Source organism: Pan troglodytes, chromosome 2 (genome assembly GCF_028858775.2).
Source record: "Pan troglodytes isolate AG18354 chromosome 2, NHGRI_mPanTro3-v2.0_pri, whole genome shotgun sequence".
In the NCBI taxonomy this organism is placed as follows: Eukaryota; Metazoa; Chordata; class Mammalia; order Primates; family Hominidae; genus Pan; species Pan troglodytes.
The window spans coordinates 140179981-140198734 of record NC_086015.1 but is presented as its reverse complement, the minus strand read 5'-3'; the positions used below and the strand labels follow the sequence as shown (position 1 = coordinate 140198734).

The 18754-nt window shown below is 39.1% G+C and overlaps 1 protein-coding gene and 1 long non-coding RNA gene across 5 annotated transcripts in view; one reads left to right on the top strand and one right to left on the bottom strand.

Moving 5' to 3' along the window:
- The window catches only part of IL20RB (interleukin 20 receptor subunit beta), a 46827-nt gene extending 34774 nt beyond the window's left edge, over window positions 1–12053 (bottom strand). For 2 of the 4 annotated variants that reach the window (XM_009446533.4, XM_001154958.6), the window contains exon 1: window positions 11835–12053. Coding sequence is in view for 1 of the 4 variants with exons in the window: in XM_001154958.6 (XP_001154958.1) it covers window positions 11835–11907 (73 nt within the window). In the remaining 3 variants the exon portion in view is untranslated. Of the gene's footprint in view, window positions 1–8487; window positions 8630–11834 lie in introns of those variants that run through there. The other 2 variants (XM_016942005.3, XM_063806256.1) reach the window with 2 other exon arrangements.
- The window catches only part of LOC107970779 (uncharacterized), a 30134-nt gene that overhangs the window by 6028 nt on the left and 5352 nt on the right, over window positions 1–18754 (top strand). The window contains exon 2 of the long non-coding RNA XR_001713651.3: window positions 10486–10773. This is a non-coding gene — a long non-coding RNA (uncharacterized LOC107970779). The remainder of the gene's footprint in view (window positions 1–10485; window positions 10774–18754) is intronic.

Genomic DNA, 18754 nt, shown 5'->3' with positions numbered 1-18754 from the left:
TGGGCACCTGAGTACTCCTTCTGGGGTCCTGAGGTTGGGCCTAAACTCTCAGCTGCCATCACCTCAACTGGCACCTACTTGCAAGTACCACCTGCAGTCCTGGAGACTGTCCTACACAGCCTGTCACACCCACTGCCATCATAAAAGGACAACTCTCGGAACCCAGATAATTATCCTGCCACTGCTACTGCCATCACTTGTGCCATGCTAGCTGTCCAGGGCCCCAAGAACCCACCTCCTTGCCCAGTCCACCACTACCACTGCCAGCATCCAAGCAAGCCATGTGGAGGCCCAATAATCAGCATTCTGGTAACCACCAACACCAGTGCCCGCATACATAACCCTGGGAAACACGGACAGGCATACTCAGACCACGACTGCCACAATTGGGGCCTGTAGACCGGCCCACCTGGCATCCCACAGCACAACTTCACCACAGACTCCAATAACTGTACCCTAACCCACTGATGAAATCACATATACGTTGCAGCCAAAGTACCCAGAATAAAAGCAAAAAATGGGCCAGGCGCAGTGGCTCATGCCTGTAATCCCAGCACTTTGGGAGGCAGAGGCAGGTGGATCATGAGGTCAAGAGATCAAGACCATCCTGGCTAACATGGTGAAACCCCATCTCTACTAAAAATACAAAAATTAGCTGGGCATGGTGGTGTGTGCCTGTAGTCCCAGCTACTCGGGAGGCTGAGGCAGGAGAATTGCTTGAACCCGGAAGGCAGAGGTTGCAGTGAGCCAAGATTGCACCACTGCACTTCAGCCTGGCAAGAGAGTGAGACTCCATTTCAAAAAAATAAATAAAAATAAAAATAAATAAATAAATGCCAAATGCTGTAGCCAATGAACACCACAGATACATCTTCAGGAAAACGTCCTCCCCTATGGAAGTAAATTCAAAAATGGGAAGAAGAAACTGTTATACCAGATGTGCAGATATCAACATAAGAACACAAGAAACATGAAAAGGCAAGGACATATGACATCTCCAAAGGAACACAATTCTCCAGCAATAGACCTTAATCAAAAAGAAATTTTTGAAATCCCAGAGAAGGAATTATTAAACACACTGATATTAAAGAAGCTCAGTGGGATACAAGAGAATTTGGAAAAACAATAAAAAGAAATCAGAAAAACAATTCAGAATATAAATGAGAAATTTCCAAAGAGATAGATATTTTTTAAAAGAACCAAATAGAAATTCTGAAACTGAACACTCATTGAAAGAAATACAAAATACATTTGAAAGCTTCAACAATAGACTAGATCAAGCAGGAGAAAGAATCTCAGAACTTGAAGACAGGTCTTCTGAAATACTCCAGTCAAAAGTTTTTAAAAAGAATGAGCAAAAGCTTCGTGACATTTGAGATAACACAAAGCAATTGAATTTATGTATTATCAGTATCCCTAAGGGGAAAGAAAGAACAAAAGGACTAAAAAGCCTATTTAACCAAATAATATATTAAAACATCCTATGTCTAGCAAGATATTTAGACATCTAGTTATAGGAGGCTCATGATGTCCAGAGAGATACAATGTAAAATGGTCATTATAGTTAGACTGTCTGAAGTCAAAGATAAAGAGCAAACCCTAAAAACAGCTAGAAAAAAAGCATCTAGTCTGATGGAAACCCCATCAGTGGATTTCTCAGCAGAAATCGCACAGGCCAGAAGAGAATGGAATGATATATTTAAAGTGCTGAAAGGAAAAAAAGAAAAACCTGCTAGCCAAGACTATTACATCTGGCAAAATCATCCTTCATAAATCAAAGTGAAATAGTCTTTAACAGACAAACGAATATTGAGGGAATTTGTTATCACTAGACCAGACATACAAGAAATGTTCAAGGGAGTCCTAAACCTGAAATTGAAATAATAACATTTACCATTATGAAATCACATGAAAGTATAAAACTCATAGGTAAAGCAGTCACACAAAGGAGGAAGAGAAAGGACTCAAATGGTACCACTACAGAAATCCACTAAAACACAATGAACAATAGGAGAAAAAGAAAACACTAAATAATATGTAAAACAAACAGAAAAAAAATTAACAATATGACAGGAAAAAACCTCACATATTAATAACCTTGAATATAAGTGGATTAAATTCTCCATTTAAAAGATATAAAATGGCTGAATAAAAAAGAAAGTTCCGACTATATGCTGCTTACACGAAATTCACCTTACCAGTAAAGACATATATGGACTAAAAGGGATGGAAAAATATTCTCCACACAAATGAAAACCAAAAGCAAGGAGCAGTAGCTATACTTATACCAAATAAGATAGACTTCAAGTCAAAAGCAATTAAAAAAAGACAAAGAAGGTTACTATATAGTGATAAATGGATCAATGCAGCAAGAAGATATAACAATTCTAAATATATATGCACCCCATACTGGAGCACCCAGAGTCTTAAAGCAAATACTACTAGATCTAAAGAGAAAGACTGCAATATAATGACTGGGGACGGGGGACTTTAACACCCCACTCTCAGCATTAGACAGATCATCTGGACAGAAAATCAACAAAGAAACATTGTACTTAAACTGGACTTTAGACCAAATGGACCTAACAGATATTTACAGAACATTATATCCAACAACTGCAGAATATATATTCTTTTCATCAGCCCATGGAATATTCTCCAGAATAAACCATATGTTAGGTCACAAAACGAGTGTCAACAATTTTTTTTTTGAGATTCACTGCAACCTCCACCTCCTGGGTACAAGCAATTCTCCTGCCTCGGCCTCCTGAGTAGCTGGGATTACAGGCACGCGCCACCATGCCCGGCTAATTTTTTTTTTTTTTGTATTTTTAGTAGAGACAGGGTTTCACCCTGTTAGCCAGGATGGTCTCTATCTCCTGGCCTTGTGATCCACCCATCTTGGCCTCCCAAAGTGCTGGGATTACAGGCGTGAGACACTGCGCCCAGCCAACAAATTTTTAAAAATCAAAATCCTATCAAGTATCTTCTCAGAGCACAATGGAATAAAACTAGAAACCAACACCAAGAAAAACTTAAACTGGTGTAAAGTCCAGTTTAAGTACATGGAAATTAAACAACATGATCTTGAATGACCATTGGGTCAACAAAGAAACTAACATGGAAATTTTCAAATTTCTTGAAACAAATAAAAATCGAACACAACATAGCAAAATCTGTGGGATATATCAAAAGCAGTAATAAGAGGGACATTTATATCAATAAATTCTTACATTGAAAAAGTAGAAAGATTAAAAATTAACAATCTAACAATGCATCTCAAGGAACTGGAAAAGCAAGAACAAAGCAAACCCAAAATTAGGAGAAAAAAGGAAATAATAAAGATCAGAGCAGAATTTAATGGAATAGAGACTAAAAAAAATACGTCAGGAAAATGAAAAAAAATTTTTTCTTCAAAAAGATTAACAAAGTTAATCTTAAAACCACTAGCTAGACTAACCAAGAAGAGAGGAAACCCAAATAAAGAATATCAGAAATTAAAAAGAAGATGTCACAACTGATACCACATAAAATCATCAGAGACTGTTATGAACAACTATAAGCTGACAAACTGGAAAACCTAGAAGAAATGGATCATTCCTGGACACAAACAACCTACCAAGATTGAATCAGGAAGAAAAAGAAAACCTTAACGATGGATAATGAGTAGCAAGATTGAATCAATAATAAGTATCCCAACAAAGAAAAGCCCAGGATTAGATGGATTCACAGCTGAATTCTACCAAACATACAAAGAAGAATTAATATCAATCCTCCTGAGACTATTGCAAAAATCAGAGACAAATGGGACTGTATTAAACTAAAAAGCTTCTGCACAGCAAAGGAAACAATCAGCCGAGTAAAGAGACAATCCGTTGAATGGGAGAAAATATTTGCAAACTATTCATCCAACAACAGAGTAATATCCAGAATATACAAAAAACTCAAATAACAACACTAAAAAACAAATCCCCAAAAGTGGGCTAAGGACATAAGTAGACATTTCTCAAAAGAAGATATACAAATGGCCAACAGATATATGAAAAAATGTTCAATATCACTAACCATCAGAGAAATGCAAATTGAAACCTCAATGAGATGTCATCTTACCCCAGGTCAGAATGGCTATTACTAAAAAGACAAAAAATAACAAACGTTGATGAGGGTGCAGAGAAAAGGGAACTCTTACACACTGTTGGTGGGAATGTAAACTAGTACAGCCACTATGGAAAACAGTATGGAGATTTCTCAAAAAACTAAAAATAGAATTACCATTCCATCCAGCCACCCCACTACTGGGTATCTACCCAAAGGAAAATAAATCAATATGTCAAAGGGAAACCTCCCTTTTCATGTTTATTGCAGCATTATTCACAATAGCAAAGATATGAAATCAACCTAAGTGTCCATCAGTGGATGAATGGATAAAGAAAATGTGGTACATATACACAATGGCATACTATTTATTCAGTCATAAAAAGAAAGGAATCATGTCATTGGCAGCAATGTGAATTGAACTGTATCTTAAGTGAAATAAGCCAGAAACAAAAAGCAAATATCATACGTTCTCACTTACATGTGGGAGCTAAACGATTTTATCATACAGAGGTAGAGAGTGAAAAGACAGATAACAGAAACTGGGAAGAGTGAGTAGGGTGGGAGTGGGAGGATGAAGAGAAGTAGGTTAAATGGTAAAAACATACAGTTAGATAGAAGTGGCCGGGCGCGGTGGCTCGCACCTGTAATCCCAGCACTTTGGGAGGCCAAGGTGGGCAGATCACTTGAGGTCAGGAGTTCAAGACCAGCCTGGCCAACATGGTGAAATCCCATCTCTACTAAAAATACAAAAATTAGCCGGGTGTGGTGGCACATGCCCATAGTCCCAGCTACTTGGGAGGCTGAGGCAGGAGAATCACCTGAACCTGGGAGGCAGAGGTTGCAGTGAGCCCAGATGGCGCCATTGCACTCCAGCCTGGGCAACAGAGTGAGACTCCGTCTCAAAAAAACAAAACAAAACATATAGTTAGAAGGAATAAATTCAATACCTGATAGCAGACTAGGGTTATCTATAGTCAACAAAAATGTGTTGTACTCAGGTGATGACTCTCCTAAGTACCCTGACTTTATCACTATACATTATATACAGTAACAATATTTCACATTTACCCCACGTGAAATAAAGAAAATAGAAAATAAGGCCAGGCACAGCGTCTCATGCCTGTAATCCCAGCACTTTGGGAGGCCGAGCCGGGCGGATCACGAGGTCAGGAGATCGAGACCATCCTGGCTAACACGGTGAAACCCCATCTCTACTAAAAATACAAAAAATTAGCCTGGTGTGGTGGCACACGCCTGTAGTCCCAGCTACTGGGGAGGCTGAGGCAGGAGAATCGCTTGAACCTGGGAGGCGGAGGTTGCAGTGAGCTGAAATTGCACCACTGCACTCCAGCCTGGATGACAGAGTGAGACTCCTTCTCAAAAAAAGGAAGGAAGGAAGGAAGGAAGGAAGGAAGGAAACTAGAATAACTAAAACCATTTTAATTATAAAGTGAGAGGAATCAGTCTACCCAATTCCAGGACTTACGGTAATTAAAACTATATTGTATTGGCAAAGGAATAGACCCAAGATCAATGAAACAGAATAGAGATTCCAGAAATAAATCCACACAAATGTGCTCAACTGCTTTTTGACAATTCCAGACAAAAGTAATCCTAAAATCCAATAGGCTTTTAGGCCCGGCATGGCGACTCACACCTGTAATCCCAGAACTTTGGGAGGCTGAGGCAGGTGAATCACTTGAGCTCAGGAGTTCGAGACCAGCCTGGGCAATATGGCGAAACGCTATCTCTATAAAAAAATACAAAAATTAGCCAGGGGTGGTGGTCTCAGCTAATACAGTCCCAGCTACTTCAGAGGCTAAGGTGGAAGGTCACCTGAATCCAGGAGGTTGAGACCGCAGTGAGCTGTGATTGAGGCATTGCACTCTAGCCTGGGGTGACAGAGTGTGACCCTGTCTAAAAAAAAACCAAAAAAACAAAAAACCAAAAAAAATGCTTTAAACAAATAATACTGGAACAATTGGATATCTGCAGGCAAACAAACAAACAAACAAAACCTCAATCTAAACCTCACACCTTGTGCAAAAAAATGTAAAATATAAAACTCTAAAACTTTTAGGAAAAAACAGGAGAAAATCTTCAGGGCTGGGCAAAAAGTTCTTAGATGTGACACCAAAAGCAAAATCCATAAAAGAAAAACCATGATTTTAATTTTATCAAAATTAAAAACTTTTGCTATGCAAAAGCCCATGTTAAGAGGATGAGATGACAAGTTGCAAAGTGGAAAAAAAAATTGCAAACCACTATCTCACAAAGAATTAGTATCTAGAACACATAAAAAACTCTCAAAATTCAGCAGTAGAAAAATCAAACAATCCAATCTAAAAATAGGCAAAGGACATGAATAGACATTTCACCAAAGAGGATATATAGATGGCAAATAAGCACACTATTAGCTATTAGGGAAATCCAAATTAAAATCACAATGAGATAGCATTACACAGTTATCAGAATGGCTAAAAGTTTTCAAAGTTACAAAACTAAATGCTGGCAAGGATGCAGAACAAGTGGATCACTTATACATTTTTGGTAGGAATGTAAAATGATACTCTTTTTCAAAATAGTTTCGCAGTTTCTTGTAAAACTAAACATGTAGTTACTATATGATCTAGCAATTACACAATTCAGCATTTATCTCAGAGAAATGAAAACTTTACATCACATAAGACCTGCACACAAATATTCACAGTCAAGCTGGAATCGGCCCAGACGTCCTTCAACAGGTGAATGATTAGACAAACTGTAGTATATTCATACCATGGAAGGGGGAAACAGATTCTCTAAAACCTCCAGAAGGAATGTAATCCTGCCCATACCTTGATGTTAGCCCAGTGATATGATGAACAGATTAACTGTATTTTGAAATAATTTCAGACTTTCAGAAGAGTTGCAAAATAATACAGAGAGCTCTCATATACTCTTCACTCAGCCCTCCATATGTACATAACCATAGCACAATTATAAAAATTAAGATATTAATATTAATGCAATATTATTAACTAAGCTTCAGTATTTAATCAAATTTCATCAGTTTTTCCCCTAATGCTTTTTTTTTTTTTTTTTTTGGCCAAAATCCAATTCAGGATTTTCATTTAGCTGTCATGTCTAGTTAGTCTCCTCCAAACTGTTTTCAGTCTGTCTTTGTCTTTTTTAATGACCTTGACTTTTTTTTTTTTTTTTTTTTTTTTTTTTGAGATGGAGTCTTGCTCTGTTGCCAGACTGGAGTGCAGTGGTGCAATCTCGGCTCGCTGCAACCTCTGCCTCCCAGGTTCAAGCGATTCTCCTGCCTCAGCCTCCCAAGTAGCTGGGACTACAGGCGCCCGCCACCATACTTGGCTAATTTTTGTATTTTTAGTAAAGACGGGGTTTCACCATGTTGGCCAGGATGGTCTCGATCTCCTGACCTCGTGATCCACCTGCCCTGGCCTCCCAAAGTGCTGGGATTACAGGCATGAGCCACCACACCTGGCCGACCTTGACATTTTTTAGAAGTACTGGTCAGTTGTTTTGTAGAACGTATCTCAGTTTGGTTTTGTCTGATATTTTCACGTGATTTGATTGAGGTTACACATTTTTTCCAGACACTCACAGGGAGTACATGATATCAATACGTCTTATTACTGGTGATGTTAACCGCCCTGATCACTTGGTTAAGAAAGTGTCTCTACTGTAAAGCTACCATTTTCCCCTGTGTAGTTAATAAATACCTTGGGGGAGATACTTTGAGACTGTGCAAATATTCCATTCCTCCTCAAACTTTCACCTATTAATTTTAACATCTACTGATGGATATTTCTTGTAACAATTATTGCTGTGATGTTCTAGTAGTGATATTTTATTTAATTGTATTCTTTTGTTAGGAAGAGCTGTTCCTTCACCATTTATTTATTCAATTATTTATTTTTACTGGTATGGACTCATGGATATTTTAATTTATTCTGTAAAGTCCAACACTATTGTTATTTTATTATTCAAATTGTTCTAGCTTTTGGCCAATGGGAACACTTTCAAGCTTCCTGTGCCCTTTTAACTTGTTCCCACCCGTTTTACTCATGTTATTTTTATTAATAGATTTTTAAATTTTTGGAATAATTTTAGATTTACAGAATAATTGCAGAGATAGTACACAGCATTCCTATACATCCTTCACCCAAATTCCCTGAATGCTAACATCTTATGTAACCATAATACATTTGTCAAAACTAAAAAGCCAATACTGGCACATTATCATTAACTAAACTCCAGACTTTATTTGAATTTCACTAGTTTTTCCACTCAGTTCTTTCTTCCATCCCAGGCTCCAATCCAGGATACTATGTTAACTGTTAACTTAGGCCCTCATCCTTTTTTAATCACTTCATTACTTACCACAAAATGCTCTTGTCTCATCTTGTTTTTTCCCTGCCCAGCCCTGGAATCAATCACTTCTCTAAGGAGCCCCACCCACATAGTTTTGAAAAAGTCCCAACATCCAGACAGCACCCTAGATTAACTCAGAATCTCTAGCTGTGAAGTCACGGAATTTAGCTTTTAAAAAGTTCCCCAGGTGATTCCAATGTGCATTTGAGGTTGGGAACCACAAATCTAGACTTTACTTCTGGTGGCTAAAGAACAGTTGAAATTTTGTTAAATTCCCACATGCCAAAGACTTTAGTGTACTTCCCAGCAGGCTCTTAGGCTCCCTGAAGACAAGTTTTTAAAATCTCTCTAACCAGCACACATCCCAGAACCTGGTACATAAATGGTGTTAAAAGAATGAAAGTTGAACAAGTAAATTAAGCTTTGGCTTCCTTGGGGAAATTAGCCTAGGTCTAACTCTTTTCTTAATCCCTCATTCGTCTTTAAATTAGACCCTTTCTGCTGCTGAACACCTATTTCGTAAAACCTTGAGTGAGTCAGTCCAAGGGAAGTAGCATGAAGGCTACCCACCAAAAAGCCCTGGGGCAACCTTTCCAGGCAAAAATCTTTGCATCTCTTCTCTGAAGGACGCTCAGTGGGCCTGATGTCCACTCCCTTTATTTGGATCCTCTTCTGCCACCTTTACCTCTATCAGCCTTTAAGGCTAATGCATTAGAAAAGGTAGCACCATCTTCTTTATTTCCTTTCCTTTGTCCCTCCTCCCTTCTTCTACCTTGTTTTAATGTCTCAGCTTTTTCTGCAGAGATATATAAAGGGCACAGGCTCTGGAGCAGACCAAACCATCATCAAATCCCAATTCCTGCACTTACTAGATATAGGTACTTGGACAAATAACTGAACCTCTCCTAGTCTCTATCCCTAATGTGTGGAATGGGGATAACACCTAACTTGCAGGATTCATGTGAGAAGTCAAGATAACATTTTTGCTAACTGAAGGCACAATGTGTACTCAGAAATAGCAGTTGTGATTGTCATTGTTATTATTACTATTGGTAGCATAATCAGCTTTCTGAATCATACACTATTATTTGGGAGGGACAGGACAAGGCAAATGATTTCTATGAAAGACAGCCATGGCCGGATGTGGTGGCTCATGCCTGTAATCCCAGCACTTTGGGAGGCCGAGGCGGGCAAATCACAAGGTCAAGAGATCGAGACCATCCTGGGCAACATGGTGAAACCTCATCTTTACTAAAAATACAAAAATTAGCTGGGCGTGGTGGCGTGTGCCTGTAGTCCCAGCTACTCAGGAGGCTGAGGCAGGAGAATCGCTTGAACCTGGGAGGTGGAGATTGGTGAGCCAAGATTGCGCCACTGCACTCCAGCCTGGCGACAGAGCGAGACTCGGTCAAAAAAAAAAAGCCACAACTCTACCCATCTGCCCAGTGATCTAGTAACTAATAGAAGTTCATTTAGAATTTGCAGAATTCATCACAGGCACCTACACAATCCAGAGGAAATGGTCAAAACTGCATAAAGACAACCTCAGCTAAAGCAATTATCTACTGATACCACCATCTGTATAACCAACAGATAATAATAACTAACATTTGAGGGTGGGGAAATGTTGAAGTCTTCAAAGCGCTTTTGTTTGTGTCATCTTATTTAACCCCTCATAACCTCAAAGTGGCTATTATGACTATTTCACAGGAAGGGAAACTGACGTTACATGATTGAGTCCTGAGCTAGTGAGTAACAGAGCCAAAACTCACACACAGGTCTTTCTGGCTATGACATCCTTGTGATTTCACCACTGAGGTTTTTTTGGTGTGTGTGTGTTTTCTATGTAAGTTTATAAGCGTCAGAAGTGCACACTCACCTCCAGATCTATTTAAAACAGGAGTTTTCAAGAAAATACTTATAAGACGGGTGTCATTGAAGAAAATGTCAAGTCGAAAAATGCTGGGCTTTCCTCTTCTCATTCAGCCTCCCATCTTCTCGTTTCAGCTTAGTGGAGGGATGTTTTCTTGGCAACACTTCTGTTCCAACAACTAAATAACCAACAACTAACTAACCAAACAACCAGCATGCTTAGCCTGTGCTAGGAGATGTGGGGACAGCAGAAAAGATGCCCAGGCCCTGGCCCTCCAGGTCAGTGCTGGAAAGAGAAGTAACCACCTGAAGCTAAAGTACCTGGGGTCAAAGAGAGGTCTTGGAAAGATGTAGAAGGAAATACTGAAGATGCTGCTTCTGGTGGGAAATTATAACAATAAAGGCCAGGAGGAGGAAATGAAGGTATAATATGCTGACTGTTAAGCCAGCAGCTGCTTGTAGTCCATATTTGTTTTCAAGGAGTAGTGAGAAATAGGGTTAAATAAATATAGGGTGGGGCCTGAATATGCTGGGTGATGAGAGACAACAGAATTTGGACACCATGTGCTGAACAACTGGGAGCTGTGAAGGTTTTTAAGCTAGGAAAGAACACCATAAATTTGATGTTTAAGCCAGTTCTACACCTTTGCAAATTGTCTTAGTACTGATTTGTTACCTGATGTAAACTAACTAGAATAATTAAATTAGTTCTGTGTAAAACACACACACACACAGAGAGAGTGAGACAGAGAGACAGAGAGAGAGAGAGAGAGAAAGTACTCAAGGCTCCCATCAACACTGCAAAGTGCCTAGTGTCTTGGAGTATCAAAATTAGAAGTTTCTCTTAAACGTGATTTGACATGAACAAACATCAAAGGCTACGGAGTTCCAATTTTAAGACAATAAAGCAGATAGGTACAAGCAACCAGGAGTGGAGCAGAGAAAATTATGTAATCTCACTGGCAGGGGAAATGTCCCAAACCAAATATTTTTTAGAATGCTATGGAGTGCCTTTTCTTCAATGACCAGTAGAGAAATCCAATTTTTATAAGTCTTGTATCCAATGTTAAGCTCACAAATTGTCTTTTTATTCATGTGTATTTTGCTAGAATCTTTGTTTTAATTTGTTCTTATAGTTAACATCTCCAAGACACACACAGTAAGTCTGACAGAACTACATTGCACTATTTAAAACCAGACGATGAGATAAGTAACAAAGTGCACAGAGCTCTGCTTTTATTTATTTTGATGATTTCTCTTTCTAGATTGTTGTGTGGACATTAAGAAGAGAGATTTCCAAACAGAATGCAGGCCTTTTCTTTGGGATGTGGGAATAGAGGTTTAGGAGGTGATAAATCTTTTGTAAAACAGATATACGATATTCTATACACATATTTCAACCCCAGGCCCTGGGAAAGTATTTTTTGCCTTCTTAACCTATATTCAAGGCCCAAACTATTGGATGTATTCTAATTCATACTTACCTGTGAGCAAACATGGAATCAATGCGTAGAAAAACCACATGAAAAGACTTGTCCAGATTTCTTCTAGAACCATTGTGAAAGTCTGTATTTGGTAGACTCAGTTTGACCTAGAACATTGTTTCTTTCCAAAATAAAGCATTCTGTCCATCTCAGCCATCTTTCTTCAGAATGCATATGTTGGAGCTGAGGTCTGAGTCGCAGCGAAGCCTGAATTGTTCTGAGCCCAGGAAGCTCAGAAAGGGCGGGCTCCGAAGCACCCTCCTTTCTGCCCAAACCCAGATATTGCATCAGCAGGGAGTGGCCTAGGAGAGTTCCAGAGAAAATGTAACTTTGGGGAGCTTGAGAATCTGCCTATGAGCAATACCCGGACCACAGGCTCTGTCCTAGAGGACTCTGCACCTCCCTAAAAGCCAATGAGCAGGCAGGATTATCTCCCTCCCTCATTAAACAGCTGTCCTCTTCCAAGTTTCTCTCTGTGAGTTCATTCAAGCTGGGTACTGACTAGCTCTTTTTTCTAATATGTACCCACTTCAGAAAAACTAGAGATATTTGAAAAAATTTAAAATACCCTTCTAAAAGTCAGGAGGGTAAAGAATAATATATAGCTTCATATTTGCATGCATTTGCAAAAAGAAAAACTAAAAGAAGATATAAGAAATGAACAAGATTGGTTACCTTGGGGCAGAGAAAGTGGGAATTGGAAAGGTGGAAGAGAAAAATGGGAACAAGACTTTTGACTGAATATCTTTGTATATCGTTTGATTACTGAGTCACGTGAATGCATTACTGAAAAATTAAAACCAATTTCAATAGGTGGAAGAAAAACCTTGTGATAGTATTTAGCCTTTTAAAATTTAGCCCTTGAAGGACTTTAACCACCCTAATGTGCAAATACAATAGTGGAATAAACATGGGTTCTAGAGTATAATGTATTTTGGTTCAAGTTTCAGAACTTACAATGCAACCTTGGGAAAGTTGGTCATTTATTTATTCATTCAAGAAACCTTCACTGAAGGCCTACTATGTGCTAGTTCTTAGGAATTCAACAGTCCATTCCCTCAACAAGAATTTCCCAACTAGTGGAGAAGATAGACACGGGAATAATCATAAGTCAATTTTTAAAATGAAGGGACAGCAATATTCGTAAGGAAACATAGCATCACTAAAAAGAAACATCTAACCCAGTTTGTAGGATTACAGAAAGCTTCCCAGAGGAGGTGACTCCAGGACTGGGTGTTAAACTCTGGAAAAAAAAAAAAAAATCAGCCAGGAATGTTGTTTTTAGGAAACAAGAAGAAGTTTGGTGCAACACGAGAACAAGGTTGAAATGGCAAGAAATAGGGCTTAGTGGCAGACAGAAACAGGATTCTAGAGAGTTCTGAATGCCTTATTGAGGAGCTTGGAATTTATCCTGAGAGGAATGAAGGTCAAAGGAAGGGTTCAAAGCTCAAATATGACCATGTCATTCCCTGCATTTGAGCTTTAAAAAGTTTGTGACTAGGGTGGAGAAAACAGCACAGGGGGCCAGATTGAAGGCAGGAGGGCCATGAGGGAGCTATGGTAGTGATCCAGGTGACAGACATTGTTGGCTTCCACTAGGTTTCTCATGTCTGCAGAGAGAAATGACCAAATTCAAAAGATAAAGAAGATAGAACTGATAGCTCCTGGATATTGAGTGCATTAAGAGGGCTGGGGAGGAGGAGCCAAACATGGCTTTCAGGTTCTGAGTTTGGGTAACTGGGTGGATGGCAGCACCTCAAGTGAAATAATGAAGTGGGTGGAGTGTGGTCAGGACAGGCAGGATTGGGGGTGCTATAGAAAAAGGCTGCAAATGTTCAGCTTGCAAAATTTGAGCTTAGATGCTTATATGGGCAGGGGAGTCTCTAGTATATAAATAATCTTTGTCTCAGGTTGATTGGTGTCAACTTTTTAGTTGTGTTTCTTTAGGCAAGTCATTTAAACTATCTGCTTTATGGTTCTCATCTGAAAATTGGGAACAATTATAATAGTGTCTGACTCAGGGCTGTTGTGAGGATTAAGTGAAACTTAGAACAGGATCCGGCACAAAATAAGTATACAATAAACATTGCTGTATATCTTTTTACCACACCATAGTCAAGAAAACCTGGTGCATATTTTCCTTGATTCCAGCACTGTGAGTCAGTGGCCACATCTGTGCTTTGACCTCTGGTCACTAGCTGCTTGTACAGTCTCTCACTGCTCCTCTTAAGAGTGCTTCATACATGGCCTCAACGTCTGTCCCCAATGTTACCTTTGTTCTCCATCTTGGCTTCCTGATTCCTCTCTCCTAAGTTCGCTTCTGCTCACAGTTCCAGCATGTCAAAAGTTAACAATATAAGCCAATGTGTACTGGATATCTATTATCTGCCAAGAATGTCCTAAAGGGTTTCTACACACTATATACATGTCCATATATTATACAACAGACTTGCAAGGTAAGATATGATTTGATTCTCCACTTTTCAGGTGAGAACACAGGGCTCAGGAAAATTAACTTACTGTAGATCACAGAGCTAGTCAGGGATGGAAACAGGAATTCCAACTGAGGTCTGCATAACTCCAAGCTTTTTTCACTCACTTTAACTGCCTCCCAGTTAGCATCAAAGGAATGTGTCTGAGGGACACAAAGGAGTGATCCAAGAGATCAGCAAAGGCTTTAGGGAATAGGTAGACCTCAATATGAGGTTCCGGATGTACCAATTGGATATGGGTAGGAGGGGAAGAGAGGCACACTGTTCATCATTCCTTTTGGGAGAATGATATGAGCAAAGATGGAAAGGTAGAGGAGAATACAGACTGAATTAAGAAGATGAAAATGAAAGTAAACAGAGAAAATGGAGGAAAGAGTAAGAATCATTTAGCTATGCTGTCGGAGAAGAAGAGTTGTTTACCAAACTTTGAAGTGTTACGATGGCTAGTTAGCTCCACCTGCTCATTGGTCCCTGTCAAGACACTCCTGTCCAGCACTACAATGCTCTGGCAAGACAGTACTGCCTGCCAATCCTTCATAAGCCATTGCACAGAGTCTGCCCTGGGTTCAGCACACCTCAAGGGGCACTGAGAGATAATGCCATCTGCCTGTCATATTTTTTGAACAATAATCCGTTTCAAGCCTGGGTCATGACCCAACAAGTAACTCAGACCACCCACCTCTGCCTGGGCTGTATCTTTGGGTGAGGACTTCTGGAGGGCTGTGCCTCACCTGCTAGCCCCTAACATTCCTGGATAATCCCTGACCCTGATTTTGCCTTTCTCTTCTGGCTTTGAAGTGCCCCTCTATAGAAAGAGAAGTTGTAATGTCTTGTCTATGCAACATGCACAACGCAACTATTCTCTATCCTGTTTCCTGCACTTCTCAAGTTAATTTCTGGTGCCTTCCACAGAGTTGGAGGGTCATCCATGTCAGAAGATAAACCGCTGGAAGAATAGACCAATTTCCTATAGGTAGGTACAGTTCAGAAATAGGATTTTTTTTTCGATTACACTATTTGCCACTTAAATCTCTGATATTTAATTATGGAAGGAAAAGCAAGCAGAGAAAAGGTTTTATGAAAAGGTAGAGGCAGTGGGGAGGGATGGGAAGTTTTGTGGCCAAGGAAGAGAACCCTAAGCTCTCTGTGCCCTGCAGGGCCAGGACTAAAATTAAGGGAAGCACCTAGGGCGCAAAATCTGAGGCACTCACTCTTAGGGTTGTGCAAGTCCAGGATAGGCCCTGTGTTCTTGAATGAACTATGTGGTCAATTATTACAGTCCAGTAATCTTCCTTTCCCCTACTTAACACAAAATAGTTCCTTCCCTTTGCATTAAGATTCTTAGATATCTATGTTCTGTCTTTTAGCACTTCTGACATTTAGTTGGAATTCACTGCGTCTCTATTTTTTCTTTCTAGAAGTAACACAGGGAATTTAAATAGCAGAATTCCACTTGTCTTAGACTCTTCTAATTCATGCTTCCACCAAGACTGTTCCGGGTGGAATTTTTTTTTTTTTTTTTTAGATGGAGTTTTGCTCTTGTTGCCCAGGCTGGAGTGCAATGGCGTGATCTTGGCTCACCGCAACCTCCACCTCCCGGGTTCAAGCGATTCTCCTGCCTCAGCCTCCCCAGTAGCTGGGATTACAAGCATGTGCCACCACGCCTGGCTAATTTTGTATTTTTAGTACAGACGGTGTTTCTCCACATTGGTCAGGCTGGTCTTGAACTCCCGACCTCATGTGATCCCCCCGCCTCGGCCTCCCAAAGTGCTGGGATTACAGGCCTGAGTCACTGTGCCTGGCCCCAGGTAGAATTTCTACACATTTTTAGAATCTAATTTTCAGGGCTCCTGCATTCCTTTTTCACTTCTGAAATACTTCAGTTTTTCAATTTCCTCCCAAATGTTTATTGTCTGGTCATCAGGAATTTAACCTCCAGGGTTTCCTTACAGTGTGCTCAATTAGAACCCTTAAGTCGGCCAAACTGTCCTCTTCCTGTAGTTATCTTTTTCTACCTGACATCCCCCCAAAAAACTCCTCTTAAAATGGAGAATCAGGGTTTATTCAGAATAGCCTTCTGTAGTTAAATGTTCCACATTTCGATAAAATACCATTTTAGTCAAATTAAAAATCTGAAAACCAGAAACAATGCTCTGTAATAGTGAAGTTCCACATAGTTTTCAAATGATTTTGGTTGCTGTATTTTATTCAGTCACTGGTCGTTCGTAGTCATCAGTGATTCTATTAAGTGGAGCACACAGTATACTCAAAGGTCAATTTTATCAGAGGCCTCTTTTTATCATCCTATATAAATTAACACCCTCACCCTCACTCTTCAACCCTCAAATCTGTTCTATTTTAATTCAGAGCTCTTCTCCATTACATATCACATCACTAAAATATAAGTTTTATAAAAACTCTGTCCATTTTCTTCACTGTTACATTGCTAGAACAGTCTCAGCTCAGCAATAAAATATTTGAGGTGAGTTGGTTGGATAAATTGATTACGAGTATCTCCAAAAGCTATTTAAACATAAAATCATATATAGAGAGATGTAACAATTAAAAAAAATATTTGCATCTTGACATCATCATATGCCTTGATGAATTTGTTCTCTGTAACATCCCCCTTGCCTATTAAGTCTAGAAAACATCAAGTTTGACATTACTTCTCCTAGAGAAGCCATCCTTACTCAATGATTACTGTTTCCTTCAAAAGTACTAATATCAATTTAATAACCATTCCTGTGTTTAGCCTAAAATAGACAACACTTAACAGTCTCATTCTGGAATTCACCTTTTTGTCTCAGTAATTTCATGAAGGCTATCTGAAAGATTTCTCCACAGTCTAAAGATATAAATTATCTGAGCACAGAAATTTATTTAAAGCAACTACCTTAGAAATCTACTTTTAACCTGCCAGGAAATATTCTCAAAGACACTAATTTAGAACATTTCCCTCTGTGAACAAGGTGGCTGATAGCTCAAACTCCTCCTCTGTTCAAAACCCCACCAAGCCTAACCTAGGTTCTACTCATTAAACAAATCTCAGCAAACTATGTATGCTTTCAGATACAAGGTGCACCTCGTTAGTAAACTAGAAATAAACATTTCAGTTCCTAAGTCATTTGGTTTAGGTCATGTTACAGCAAGAAATTAGGGTGTGGGGGCATGCATATCATGCTGGTCTGTCAAGTGTTTAAAAGATAGCAGAGAATTGAGTCACAAAAACTTGCTAAACACTAACAGAACCAGCCTATCAGAATCGAGTAGCAAGCCAATGCTTCTAATAATGTGTTTCTCCAGAAACAGTAATTTGGCATTCTTTAAAAAACGGTAGTGTTCGAAACATAAGATAGCATCTATACTATATCAAAAGTCCTTTAAGAAAAAAGTGACCTTGATTGTGAAGCCATTTAGAAAGTTAAAAGTTCTATATAAATGCAAGATTATAAAGGACCCCTTATCTTCTAGCAAAGTATTAAAATAGAAAACTTAGGGAGTACTGTAATGCCACACTCCTCATTTCTTGATTTGGACAATGTAACTGAGTGTTTCTGAAAAAAATGGTAATTTCCAGATTCCAAACCCAAAACTTTCCATGTTATAGGAAAAACAGGGAGAGTAAACTGCATCTGGAGATCTCAACTAGGGGGATAAGGGTTGGGAGTGTGAAAGTTAATTATACAAATTGGGTAATTATTGTCATACCCAACCAAATCAGATTCAATGCATTAAGGGGAAAAAGTACATGAAGGACATAGCAGCTGCTCCAAGAACTCAGTTTTCCACAAGCCCAGCTACTTAAACAGACTACTGTAAACCTTAAGACCAGTTTTACCTAGTAGCTGCTGAAATGACCTGCTGTGACTCTAAGACTGGTTTTACCTATCACTGTCACACACCAATCAGAGCTTGCCACCTCCCAAAAACTTATCTAGAACCAATGAGTTTTCTTTCAAAACATACGTAACATTTCTCTTTATAATAAAACTCCCCATCTTCTCTGTTCTTTAGACATACCAAAAACTACTGTCTGTGTATATGCCCTGAATTACAATTCTTGCTTCCCAAATAAAACGTTTCAGAGATTCGTCTCTATATTTTGACTTGAAAGAAGACTTTATTATACTGTTTGAATTTTTTCACCATGTGCACTGGTAAAGATAAGAGGACCATCCATACTAGATTCCAGCTCATTGTTGACTTGTGGGAATTCAACTCATGTTATTAGCTTCTCATTTTTAAAGGGAAACAAGAAGTCTGAATTTTATGTGAAACTCCCTGATTTTTAAATGTTGGCAATTAATTTTTTAAAGCACTGTGTGGGTTGAACAACATTTCTGTATAAGGCCACTGTGTTTAGATGTACCCTGAAGAAGGTACCCCACCAACAAGGTGGGAATGAAATTCAAACTTCTAGAGAAG